General features: G+C 46.2%; 1 protein-coding gene across 5 annotated transcripts in view; it reads right to left on the reverse strand.

Moving 5' to 3' along the window:
- Positions 1-1,256: 1,256 nt before the first annotated feature.
- Positions 1,257-14,186, reverse strand: part of ENTPD4 (ectonucleoside triphosphate diphosphohydrolase 4) — a 116,908-nt gene continuing 103,978 nt past the window's right edge. For all 5 annotated transcript variants that reach the window (XM_043453811.1, XM_043453810.1, XM_043453812.1 and 2 more), the window contains 5 exons: positions 12,875-13,041; positions 9,928-10,252; positions 7,398-7,483; positions 6,382-6,543; positions 1,257-5,223 (listed from right to left, as the gene is read on the reverse strand). In XM_043453811.1, coding sequence (XP_043309746.1) covers positions 4,995-5,223; positions 6,382-6,543; positions 7,398-7,483; positions 9,928-10,252; positions 12,875-13,041 — 969 coding nt within the window. In that variant the 3' untranslated portion in view covers positions 1,257-4,994. The remainder of the gene's footprint in view (positions 5,224-6,381; positions 6,544-7,397; positions 7,484-9,927; positions 10,253-12,874; positions 13,042-14,186) is intronic.

A 14,186-nucleotide genomic window follows, 5' to 3' on the forward strand; every position in this document is an offset into this window, starting at 1 on the left:
GCTCCTAAGCTCCTGTGTCTTTGATGACTTTCGGTTAGAAGATACTCTGTCTTAGACAGAGATGACATTCCCGGCTCCCAGGACAGTGAGAGCACCACAAACCCCTCTGTGCAATCCATTAGCATTTTGGGATCTCGGGGTGAGGGGCTGGCGCAGGGAGGATCTACTTGTGCATTTCAGACTCAATGGGGGAACAGAAACAGATGAAAAACCAAAACCCAACTGTTGCCTTGCAGGTCTGTTAACAAGGGCAGTCTGTTGGAAACAGGCACTTATTTCTCTTCCAAGAAGTGGAATAAAATGTAGACATCTCTAGAAGGCTTTGATATAATTTAATGTGCTTACCCTCAGGCATAGAGGCCTGTATTCACTGCGTTGCCTCAAGAATTATTTAAGCAGGTTTCAATGTTACTGTTCCTTCCTGTGGTCAGTGGCTGGGGTCCCCTGCCCTGCACTCACTGCCCTCCACACATTCCCACTTGGTTCTGCCTCCCCCGAACCTGCCCTGCTTTTATTTTTGTTATTCTTAACAGCCGGTCCCCTTCCTTCCCATCTGTCTTTATCATCTATTTTCAGGTTATGGCTCAGGCCCTTCCTCCTGGAGCCCTATTTAGACATTCTCAAACAGCTGAAAGAGAAGGGCAGCTTCTAATAGTTGCTGGCAGCATTAATAATGGGATTCATGATTCTCTGGAAATAAGCCAATGGCTCAAACTTAGATCTAATTGCAAAATGGTGTCATATAAGGTCAGCAATTATTTTACTGCTTATAAGACAAAAATACATAAAGTTTGATCATTTCTTTTCCTTTTATGTATATATATATCTAGTTAATATGTGTTTTAGTTGCTCAGTCGTGTCTGACTCTTTGTGACCCCATGGACTGTAGCACACCAGGCTCCTCTCTCCATGGGAATCTCCAGGCAAGAATACTGGAGTGGGTTGCCTTTCCCTTCTCCAGGGGATCTTCCTGACCCAGGGCTCGAACCCAGGTCTCCTGCATTGCAGGCAGATTCTTTACCATCTGAGCCGCCAGAGATACAGTTAATGGGTGCTTTAAAATGACAATGTTATAAACAGTAGCTTTTCAATGGCCTTTATTGTTGATGAATGGCTTACACCGTATTACACCGTGGTGAATGTCTCTCCTCATGAAATATTTGTGTTTCCAGCTGAAGGACACCGGGACCCCTCCCTCCGCCACACACAGCAGAGCCTCACTATACGTGCATCAAATACAGCAAACGCATGGAGTGTGTAGTCAGACTCAGACAATTTATTTTCACTGAATTGAGATTCAAGTTCAACTAAGCATTCTAACCGGTAACAAGATTCAAACATCAGAGAAAAATCTCTTTAAAAAATCACAAGCAAGCAAGCTCACACATCTATGGACCGCAAGATGAACTTCCATTTTATTCTCAACACCCATCCATGTGGAGGGTCGCAAGGTGAGGTTGCCAAACACAGAAAATGATACGACACCACAATTCCCCGAGGGTAATTATTCTTTGAATGGAAAACATCATTTAAATCAAAAACATTTAGAGATGCTCCTTTAGTTTATTAATTCCTAACCTCGAAATAAAATCTTAGTAACAGAACACAGAATTCTCCTTGGTTGGTCACCTCATTCACTATGGAAGAGGACAATCAATAAAAATCATAAAAAAACAAAACCCTGAAAGAGAAATAAATAACTAAATAATTTACTTATAGGTAGTTCTGCTGCACTCATTGCACGTAACCACACAAAATTCTAAAGCTGATTTTTTTTTTTTAAAGTTTGGAAAATGCAGTTGCCTGTTTGAGTTTCTTGCTAAGTGGTGCATGCTTCTTAGAAGGAGAAGTATCCTATGTAGGCCTGAGCTTCAGATTCAAACACCGGGTACTCCAGACCTGCCTGGGTGCACAGATGTGGTGACAGGACAGCAAGGGGTCTCCCCGGCTTCCAGGGTCGGGAGCCGCAAAGCCAGTGGTTTAGGGTGAGAATGTGCAGAAACCACCGAGACCAATCAGTCTGTCTGTACTTTTAATGTGATGTCCTTGCAGGGACTATAAAATCTTCAACAACATTCTCTGGAGGTTTAAAAAGGAGCAGCACAGGTAGGACGATGAACGTTTACTTGAGGAATCTTTCCACCAAACAGAGAGCTAACACAGAACACTGCTCTTTGCGAGGCTTTCAGCCAAGTTCCCTCCCACCCATCCGATTTCTCCTGCTTTCTGTCACTAAAAGCGTTCACACTTTACTGCCTTCTTGGCCAGCCTTTAATTGACATTATTTCTTTGCTTCCTGAATTAGGGCCCTCCCATGCCTGCAGATGTCACAACAGGGCAGAATGAGTGCACCCCCCCACCCCCCGCACCCCCTCAACAGCATGTTTTAAATTTGGGTGGGGGGAGGAGGGAAGATGTTACCTGGTTTATTAGAAAACCAATCTTGAAAAGAACCTAGAGAAAAAGATGAGTGAGATTCTGGTGCATACACAACTGTTTTCAGATTGCAGTTTGTCATGTCTCTGGCCCTTCTTTCTGTGCTCACGCTGGTCACAGGTACCTCCCTGAATAGAGAGAAGGCGCTGGATATCTGTTCTTGAACGGACCGTCTGTGGAGGCTCAGCAGCGTCCTCTGTAAAGGGACACTGAGTTAAGTGTCTGAGTCTCTGTGTGTACTAGTTACTTTGCTTTCCTTTAATGACCTTAAAAAAATTGAAAACATACTCTAAGCTCAAGAGTCTCCCAGATTTTCCCTGTGGGTGATGGCTTGCCAAGCCTCTGCTGGGAGTTCTTTGATGGGGTACACAGCTCCGAACTGTGCAAAGTACAAGGCCACTGTGCCTTGGGACCCTAATCTGGGGGACTTCTTCTGGAGACTGAGATAGGTCCTGGCAGACAGATGTCAAGCTTGGATCTTCCATGCTGGTCTCTGCTGCACTCCCCAAACGTACAGAGCTGGACCACATTAGCATCCTTTATCTAAAAAGTGGCTGTTTACCGTAGGTCTTAATTTACACTCATTTAAACCTGTACCTGTGCTAGCTTACTCTTGCTGTGGTCTGAAAGGCAAAATCACATGTTCCAGGTGCTGGGAAATTTTCATCCTGCAGGTTAGGGCCTTACTACTCCACATGGCTGGTGGTAGAAAAGCTAACGTGTAAACTTACTTCTTGTTCACCACTAATGCCACCTACAGTCCACAGGGCAACCCCTCTAAGAAGTCAAGGAGAAGCATGCCAGCTCTCTACCCCAGGGTACTCATGACAGCTCATGTATGGCTGCGTCTTGAGAAAGAACAGTGTTTACCAGGAACCAAGGAATTAAAACAGCTGGAGATCAGCACTTCAGAGGCTGGATTTTTTTGAGAGATACCTGTCTCCATCCTCTCTGAGAGAAGTCTCTCTTCTTAGCATCATGAGATGCTATGACACCATCTAGCTCCTCCAACGTTCTTGATATCTGAGAGGCAAACTTTCTACCAACAATTTTTCTATCATTAGAATATTCACTTTGAAGAGCAGAATCAGAGATTTGCATTTCTTTCATAAATCTGTAAACTTTTAAGTTATCAACATATAGTATGTCAGGTTTTTAAGTAATTACTAGACAAGATGAATATCCAAACTTTTTTTCTAAATTAAGGGCTTAAGAACCTGAATTCTTTCTCTCATCAGTGATTCTTTTAAAAAGCAGCTCTCAAAATATAAATCTGTTACCAACTAGATGGATTTAGCTGCTCTGGAGTTAAGAAACAGTCTAGGGGCGTGCATGCATGTGTACGCACACGCACGCACACACACACACACCCATCATCTAAAAAACTATGCATGAGAATGTCCAAAGTTTCTGAACTAAATGAATAGGTGAAAAACCACCCATCTCAGAGACACCAATCCAGCTGTCCTTTTTCTGTTTTTGTTTGAAATGTCAAACTTGTTTTCCTCAAAATGTGAGTTGATTCTTCTTTCTCTTAGTCCTGTGGCTTTACAGTGGCCCTGCCAGCACCACCTCGACCACAACAGTCAAGCCAAGTCTCTGAAATACGAGGGCAGGAGGGATACCAACTTGAAAGTGGAAGAAACCAGAGCACAATTAAATAACCACAAATGAATGAGAAACACGGACATGCCAGCTGGCAGACACCAGCTCCAGTTCTAACGTTAAAACCAGTGAAACTATGTATTTTCCAACTCAGTCAAAAACATAGTGTTCTAAGGGCACTGAAAGATGGGATGAAGGAAGTAATTGCCTGTGGTTGGTATCGAGGACTGATTTTTTTCTGAATGAAATGCAATGCAACAGTAGACGCTGAAGCATGTGCTTTTAAAAGTGACGGCACTGCACCCCCCCACTCTCTCCCACTGGTGTTTCACACACACACAGCACTCTGGTCGTTTTCACATTTTTTCAGGTCTCTTCCTGTCAATTTTAAAAACTGTTACCTCTTGGTGCCTATACCTATCTACTGTGGATATAAATGGTTCTGGCTTTTTAAACCTGCAAAGCAAAGAAACAGTAAAAGCCCTGAACAATAAATAAAACTAAGCATCTCCCTCTTTAGGTGAGAGCTTTCAAGACAGAAACAGGGATGACCGGTCCAGTGAGAACGTGTTCTGGTTCTGTGAAAGAGTCACCCCTCGGTTCCACCTCCCCCGACAGAGGACAGCCTGCTGTTTTCCTCCAGTATCAAAGTGCATCTGTTTAAAATCGAACATGCCTTAGAGAACAACCAAAAATTGTTGCAATTTTTGGCAGATATTCTACGCAGCAAAAATGAAGTGATGCTCCCTTTGCCTGACTCCTCCGTTTAAAGCTTACACAGAAGAGCTGGACGCAGTACTTCCAGGACAGCGGAATCTGCGAACAGTGGGGTTTGGTTTTGTCTCCAGGAACAAAGGGGGAAAAGAAAAACAAAACTAAGTGAGAATGAAGAGGAGAAACCCTGAGGCGAAAATGGCTTTTCCTGTAGAGTTTCCGGGGGCTCGGAGCCCGGCTCACAAGGTACCAGCGATCTTCTGGGACGGAAGGCCCTCCTCCAGCCAGACGGCGGCGGCTGAGCCGCTGCGCGGGGCCCGCCGGTGGATGCGCCGCAGCCGCAGCAGGTAGAGGAGGATGGCGAGCAGGACCACCAGGAAGCAGCCGGAGAACAGGTAGTGGTTGTACACAAAGGAGAAGCCGCGCCAGTGCGCGTGGCTGGCCCGGAACGTCTCCTGCTGGATGTCTCTGCCCCGGGAACAAGAACAAACAGGACGGCTAACGAGGCAGGCAGCAGATGCAAGGTGACCGCGCCCAGGGACATGACGGGGGCCTGGTTTAGGACTCGGCTCTGCAGACTGAAACCGTCACCTCTGTCTCCCAGACCCGGTTCCCTCACCTCTAAAATGCAGGATGATGTGGCCCAGCAGAGGGTGGTTCTGAGTATGAACACGGAAACACATGAAAGTGTATTCATGAGTCTGTAGCTGTAACTAACACTCAGGTTTGGGTAACAAAAATCAGAGAAAGTTAGAACTGTGCTTCACTAATACACAGAAGCCAGTGTGGAATCAAAGCACATGTTTGTGATCACAACACCTAATTCTCAGTGTCTGCTGTTGACCCAGCTAATGTGCTGCTGGGAGAGGCTTGATTAAATGAAGGGAAAAACAAAACCAAAACCAGCGAATCCCTCACTTATTTGTGAACCAGGGTTCTGATGTGGGGTCAACTGAGAGCCAGGTCTGAGTGTGACGGGGAAGGAGACACGTCTGTATTTATGGCTCTGGCTGCAATGCAGCATTTCCACGGAATGTGAATGTAGACAAAAACCACTACAGTGTCAGCAGGACGTGTGAGTCTGTTCCTAGTGCGACTCACAGATCTTTTACATCACGCTGGGGTGTTCTGCAGATGCCTCAGAATACTACCAACAGCTATCACTACACTGAGATTCCAGAAGGTATGAATTCTGCTGCCAGGTCTTGCTATCTAAAGTGCTAATGAGGAAGAACATACACTACAAACCACAAGATCGTCTTCTGTAATGTTAGGTAAATATATTGCAATATAACAGTTTCCTCTATAAACTTATGCATTTATATTAAGCACTAAAAGCAAGATTTCAGGAAGGGGTCCAAGGCCATAAAGGTTAAGGACCCTGGAATGGACCCCTCTGTGTTGGGGCCAGGGAACAGACAGCTGATGACAATGGGAGGGGAGGATGCACCCGTGAGGAACACCAAGTCAGACGCCCCCCTCCCCACCCCCTCAACCCCGCCATGCTCCCAGTCTGCCCACAGTCAGCATTAACAACACCCCAAATACCCACACCACGGCTACCAGGATCCCTCAGATGCAGAGAAGCACCTTCGGCTAGATTTGTTACCAAATTCCCAGCCCTACCTCAAAGGTAAGAAGCGGGTCCTGTAGAGGATTGCTCCGAGGGTCCACTGCACCTCCTTGTCGTAAACTTGCAAGGCCGTCTTTAAACTTCTGTAGTTGACGGGAAACGAGAAGCCCCTGTGGAACACCTCGAACATCCAGGCGGACTTGAAGCACTGATACCTACAAGCGGCACAGACGTGAAGGGGACTGAGTCACTTGTCCAGACGCCCCTGTGTGGCCAGTCTCGCCCTCTGTGACTGACGCAGGCGTCGGGGCTGCATGTGGCTGGTGCTCTGAGGGCTGGATCAGCATCTCCAGCTGATTCGCTTGGTTTACACCCCTTGTCCCATATCTTTCACCTGTCAAATTGATTTGCCCATGAAACCTGATCTCTACATAATATGTGGTGGCCATGAGAGGTTTCCCCTTGGGCTTTCCATCATTTAACTCCTTTCTGAATAAATACTGAACAAGAGGGACCTTCTTTGAACTTCAGTTTCTTTTTTATATAATGAGAACATGGGAGGGTCCTTTATGGCTCTGATAGTCTATGATTTTAAATATTCATCAGAGGCTTGCTTTTTGCAAAGTGCTGGGCTAAACAAGTAATACGATATCATCATAAATAATAACACAGCCAATGTGGTTAAGCAAAGGATTTTTAAAAATCAACAAATACCTATAAAACAAAACAGAATATGATAAATGTGCCAGAGACATAATGAGGGCTCTGGAGACTTGGAGAGAGGGATGGAGCCTGGCTGAGTGGACAGAGGAAAACAGCTCTGACCTCTGACCTCTGGGCAGCGCATCAATGGCAAAAGATGCACAGGAGAATCCCAGGTGGAAGGAAGACCAAAACAGGGCCCAAGACTGTGAGACATGTTTGGGCGAGTCTTTGCTATCCATCTGAAAGGACCCCGGGCAGATGCGGAAGAGCAGGGACCACCAATGAGGATGCAAAGGCAGACTGGGGCCAAGACTGGACACAAGAGTTCCTTCATCGTACCCTGGGCTCTCTGTCCATGACTTACTTGAGCCTGTGGAGGTCGGCGTGAGAGGCATACAGTCCTCGGTCAAAGCGTTCCCGCAGGATCGACCACTTCGTGGCACAATAATCCTGAAAGAAATGTCACCCCAAGTATACCCCTAGGAAGTTTATTAAATTTTTTTCATTTAAAAAAAGTGTTGACCAAATTCACATTCATAACGAACATATCCTTCCAATTAGGAAACACAAGCTTAATATATGTCTGTATCCCACGAGGACACGACACACACACTCCGTGAATCTTCACTGATGAGAGGGACAATGCTTGCTTTTCATTGTAAATTTTGGTCAAGGTCATTGTTAAAGAGAGTTTCCCTGCCCACAACCAACCTCTTCCAAAGCTGCTGAGTTTCTCTCCCCGTGACTGCACATGACTGGCAAAGATTTCTGGAAAAGTGAAGTTGTACCTCCGCTGGTTCAGACTGAACACCTAGGTCCATGGCTACATGGTACTCTGGGAACTCAGTATGTGCGTTCAGTTGCCCAGTCATGTCCGAGTCCTTGTGACCCCACAGACTACAGGCTCCTCTGTCCATGGATGCTCTAGGCAAGAATACTGGAGTAGTGGGTAATCATTTCCTACTCCAGAGGGTCTTCCTGCCCCAGGGGTCAAACCTGGGTCTCCTGAGTTTCCTGCATTGGCAGGCGGATTCTTCCCATGCGAGCCACTAGGAAAGCGCCTGGGCACACAGGGGTGATTACAAGAGACGGCAAGAGGCGCCCCCTTTTCCTGACGTCACTTGTACGGAGGTGTGTATCAAGAGCTAAGACTTGCTGAACACTGAGTCAGCACCTTCTCTGAACGTAATGCTTAAAACAGCTCCTTGACATGGCTGCTACTCTAACCTGTTTAAAGGGTGAAGGACCTGAGGCTCAGAGAGGCAGTGACACTCAAGGACAGGGACACAGAAAATACGGTGCTCAGCCTGGGTGAGGCGTGAGGACACCTGTCACCAGAGGAGACACCACGGCCAAAGACAGGATGGAAGGGAGCGCTGACGGGAGGGAGACAAACAAATCTCTCATATGATCAGAGCGTGAAGTGCTGGGGGGGGGGGAGATGAGGCTCAGAGAGGCAGTGACACTCGGACAGGGACACAGGAAATGCGGTGCGCAGCCTGGGTGAGGGGTGAGGACACCTGTCACCAGAGGAGACACCACGGCCAAACACAGGATGGAAGGGAGCGCTGATGGGAGGGAGACAAACAAATCTCTCATATGATCAGAGCGTGAAGTGCTGGGGGGGGAGATGAGGCTCAGAGAGGCAGTGACACTCGGACAGGGACACAGGAAATGCGGTGCGCAGCCTGGGTGAGGGGTGAGGACACCTGTCACCAGAGGAGACACCACGGCCAAACACAGGATGGAAGGGAGCGCTGATGGGAGGGAGACAAACAAATCTCTCATATGATCAGAGCGTGAAGTGCTGGGGGGGGAGATGAGGCTCAGAGAGGCAGTGACACTCGGACAGGGACACAGGAAATGCGGTGCGCAGCCTGGGTGAGGGGTGAGGACACCTGTCACCAGAGGAGACACCACAGCCAAACACAGGATGGAAGGGCGTGCTGACAGGAGGGGAACAAACACATCTCTGACATGATCAGAGCGTGAAGTGCTGGGTGGGGAGATGAGGCTACAGGGTGGGGGGGTGGCGGTGGGACACACTAAGGTATTTAAAATTCATCCTGGAGGCAAGAGGAAACGCTGAAGACTCTGAAAAGGAGACCAGGGGGCTGCACTTGCGTTTCAGAACACTGGGGAGCGGCGTGGAGAATGAATGATGGGAGGGAGACCAGGGCAGGAGGACCAGAGGGAGGCTCCTGCAACGGGGCAAGTGAGAGTCCAGGACTGGGAGAGTGAGCGTGGGACGGAAAGGAGGGACAGCAGGGGCCGCAGAGGTATTTCTGACGTATAACAATATGCTTAATGACTGCTATTACGGGGTGTACGGGAAGGGATGGATGAGTGACAGGGGGAGGGGAGGGGCGCTGGAGGGCTTGTGATGCCATGACCGAGACAACACAGCAGAAGAGAGTGGGGAGACAGGAGGGGCTGTCTGGAGCTGTGACAGCTCGCAGGCACTGGGCGGGGTCACATGTGGAGCCTCTTCCTGGGAGGCAGCAGCAAACCATGAATTCAGATGAGACCAGCCAAGAACCTACAGGTCAGAGGACCAAGGGAGGAGACAGCCTAGGCTTGGAGCCTAGGGGGCTGTCAGGAAGGCATGGAGAACGAGAGAAGAAGGGTGCTGGCAGCAAAGGGCAGGAAGCTGTGAGGAGCTGTCGGACCAGAATCACACTATTACGTGTGGGAGCCATGATGGTGGTGCAGTCCCTGCCGTGGGGCAGAAACTGGCTCACGGCGGGTGCTTTGGCTTCTGCTGTGACTATTCCTCTCCCCTAACCAAGGCCCAGCCAAGGCTGCTAAGGCGCTGCGCATGGCCTTCTGCCATCTCCCGTGTCCTGCTCCTGTCTGGGCCCGGCGCTGCCTACACCAGCTCCCCAGACAGTTACCTTGGCGGCTCTAGTAAATGCTGCAGCGTCGTAGTCCCCGCCCATCCGTAACACATCTTCCGTGCAGTAGTAGAATTCAGAGAAGCCGTAGAACTCGCTGTTCTGGAAGTGAATCGGAGGCTGGTAGACCCCGTTGAGGGAGGTTTGTGTCTCGTTTGTTTTGTTCATGAAAGGTTGGATGGTCTCCCGGCATAGGTCAAAGTCCCCTGTCCCCCGCAGGTACAGCGTCTGTCCGTTTTGCTGGATTTCGTCTTTGATGTCCAGGGGTAGGCAGGGGTCCAGGTACGGAGTGTCAGGAGTCAGGCCGGTCTGTTTCCCCAGGAGTCTACAGGACCAAGAGAAACTTCATCACGAGACAGAAGACTGTGTGAAGAAGAAAGTGGCTCCAAGTCAGTGTTTCCCAAACTCTGTCCCGCGGAACACGAAAGGGTTTCAGGAAAAATCAAGTTAGAAAAACACAGACTTGAGCCCCTTCTGGAGGTTCATAACACACGCCTGAGTACAACAGACACCTAAACCGGGGCCAGTGACAGCACGACCTGGCCAGATCTCGGATGCTTCCTGTGCCCTGTGACAGGCTGACGTCCTTGGCCGTTGAGGGCACACAGTTAGTAAGCTCTTCCGTGTCTCCCGTTCACTGCGGTCCAACGCCCACTCACTGTGTTATTCCCAGCCCCATTTTGGCCACAAATGCCTGTCATTTTCATTATATATAGATGAAATGTGACTGTAAAAAGAAGGCGCTGGTCCTGTGAAAGCTGGATCAGATGCCTTAGAAAAATATGATAAAGGCAAACTGCTAGAAAACTGGTGTCAAATTAGGTATTAGCAAGATTATTTTAAAAAGTTTGGAAAAATCAGTAAAAATCTAGACAGAAAATAGTATCAAACTGCTTCACAGATGTCTTTAAGGCCTTGGTATTCTTGAAAGATAGCCAAAACGGTATCAAGAGAGGGTGCTGTGCCTGCCAGAGAGATGACAGATGCAGCCTAAGAAAAGCTTTTAGTCCAGAGCTAAAGACTGGCAACTGAATACACAAGTTAGAACAAAATGCTTGAGGTTGATTCTATTTTTACGAGTCTCTGCTCTAACTGAGTTTTTTAAGTTAACCAAGTATTGATCCCAACTACAACAGATAACAATTTTACTGTACTATGGGCTCTGAGAAGTCCTGTAGAAATCTTAACATTGTTTACTGAAGCACTCTACACTTACTGCCTCCCAATGAAATGTCCAGATCTGTCATCCTACCGTGTGTCTGCACTGCTAAAGAAAAGCTCAAGTTATGTTACTGTTTGACACCAGGAAATCCCATGGGCCTAAAAGGTGTTTAAGTATTAGGAGGGCACCTGAATTTGACATTCAGTCACTGAAATTAAGTCAAGTTTTTACCTGACACTCAACTGACCTAAGATCAGGGCAACTCAAAATGGATGTGCACGTAATAAATTAAGGTCTTTGCCATTAATTTAAAATATTTGAGTAATTTAAAAATCAATCATCATTACTAATGGCAGAGATGAATATGCACTTGAAGGCTCAATTCATGACATATGTAGTAAGTGATGACTAACATTTATAATGATTATATAAATCTAGGATGAGCTAAATGTGTATTTCATGCTACAGGTTTTACTTGCTCTATGTCTAAATTAAGAAGTACCACTCCACGGCCCACTATACAACCTTCTTGACATTAAAACCAATTAGTAAAAATTAGGGCTGCAGAAGAAGGTATTTCTCCAAAGTTCTAAATTAAATGTCACTTATAAAATATTTCTATTTTAAGACTATTATTAAAAATAATTTTACCAAAGTATGCTATGACATTTTTAAAAAGAAACTGGGACTACTTACTATCTCTTACCTAACACTATCCAACTAACACCTAGAACAGACAAAGAACAAGTTTTTACTGCTTTTCCTATTCACACATGTGAGTTTCTGGAAAATGAGGAGCTAAATGGCTATGATTTGGACTTTCTTAAAGTTTAGGCCTCCACAGGATTATTAAGATTAAATTGTAGTCAATATTTTATAATAACTATAAGTGGAGTATAAACTTTAAAAACTGTGAATCACTATGTTGTACATTTGAAACTTATATAATATTGTACATCAACTACACCTCAACAACAACAAAAAGGTCAAATTGATCAAAGAAATACCCTATCATTTAGCTCTATAAATCAGGACTTTTCCCCTCAAAATTGTTACATCAAAACAAACAAAACAGAGCATAGTAATTAATAACTCTTTACATAAAAGCCCAGATTTCAGAGTTTTTTAATTCATCCAAATGGCTTTTCTGTTCTAATGGACTAATTTTAAATAAATATTTGGTATATACTTAAACATAAAATAAATTTAAATTGATAAGGTGTTTTTGATATTTTCTATACTAGAAATCTTCATAAACTCATTTTTAAAAGTTTTACTGCTAAAGATGCTTAAAATGACAAACCTTGACTTCTGGATCATTTCTTTCTTATGAATAACTTCCTTCCTACGGTCGTATTTAGCACATAACCGCCCAAGCTGCTTCCCACGACATCAGGCCATCTCATAACTCAACGCCACCACTGCATCCTGTGGGCCGCCAGGAAATCCTAGTGGCCCCGGTGCTGAGTTTCCCCGGGACTTGGCAATCTGGAATAGCACCACCCAGGGCTTAGAAGTGTTTAATGTCCTGAGAGTGAGACCTCTGACCCAGCAGTGAAGCCCTGGGTCTGACAGCGAGAGCCCCCTTCGGAGCCTGGTAGGCTGGGGCTGGAGGCAGGACCCTGCTGCCCTTGCATTTCTTCCCCAGCTCAGCAGGCTGGGCGGCAAGCAGCTAACAGCACTGACATTCTGCTGACTGAGGGCTCCCTGCTTCGCCTGGGTATGTCTTCTATGAAGATAGACCTAGATTTCAAAGTCATGGCTGAGCAGTGGAAGGTGCTTTACCTGTTCTTCTGAAGTGTGCTGGCAAATATTCTGTCTTCATACCTCTGTCGAGCAGCATTGCCACCAAACCCAAGAAACGTGGCCACGTAGACACGGTACACATGCTCCGTTTGGTGAATGTCACACCCCAAGTTAAATTCAGCCAGCAGGTTCTTAGCTACTTCTTCCTGCAGACGTAAGGGCCACAAGCTTAAGTATTTTAAGCAAAAAAAGTTACTTCCTTCTAAAAACAGGGATCCTGAAAGAGTCTCATCTAAAAGGGGCAAACATTTTGCTCCTGCATTTCCCAACGATTCTTCCAAGCATCTTTCCTACTTCAACATGACAACCCTGACTTAAAAAATTTCAGGTGGGCTGCACATCTGTGATACCGAAATGACTTTGTAAAAAGGACGTTAACAATGTGATCTAGTAAATCTACTTAGGAAATCCTACACTGTGAAAATAATCTTCAACATTGAAAAGTCTCTATACACAACCATGTCCAATTCTGTGACAGAAAAGACTGGATGCCACTGAAATACACAATTCCAGGGAGGGGTGAGTTATTATGGCAGCAGTTTATGGAGGAACATGCTTATGCACTGTTCAATACAGGACAAAACCCTGGACAAACAGTATGATTATAACATCCATATTTTTAAAAACTATGAAGAACTAGAAAAAGAATGAAAATAAATACACCAAAACACTATCTTTTTTTTTTGGATGATATATCCATGGGAAATTTTTATTCCTGATTTTTCAGTATTTTTTTCCAATCTTGCTTTTCTGAGTTTCTTGCTTTGAGGGGAAAATGTGACTTTTTACCAAGAGTATAATAGTTTCTAGAGGCATGCCTGGATGGGAAGTAGGAAACACAAATTGTAATACTTGAATTTACAGAGCATTTTTCTAAGGTGCTTAATAAACACATAAATAATGTTTGCTGAGTTGACACAAGGTGTCTGGCGGGGTGTTGAATATACTGTATGCGCTACCTCAGTCAGTTTTGCAATAACCCTCCGTCAGAGACACTTGCGTCACATTTGGAGAAGGCACTCGCATAAGGCCCCATGATCAGAGGCCAGGGTGACAATGTGGCCCAAGCCCGTCCAGCTCCACTCTTCTCCAGCACTCACTCTGCCCATCCTAATCCCCAGCTGCATGGAGCAGGGGAAGACACAGAGCAACTCAGGAACTCAGCGGGCCCCTCCACTCTACACAAGGCTGCCCAGCCTGCTGGGGAGCTGGAGGCAGAGGCAGGGTGCAGATAAATGACAGAGTGAGCCACAGGCTAAGAAACCCAGAGCAGTGGATCCAAACCTCAGTC

Source organism: Cervus canadensis, chromosome 30 (assembly GCF_019320065.1).
Source record: "Cervus canadensis isolate Bull #8, Minnesota chromosome 30, ASM1932006v1, whole genome shotgun sequence".
Classification (NCBI taxonomy): Eukaryota; Metazoa; Chordata; class Mammalia; order Artiodactyla; family Cervidae; genus Cervus; species Cervus canadensis.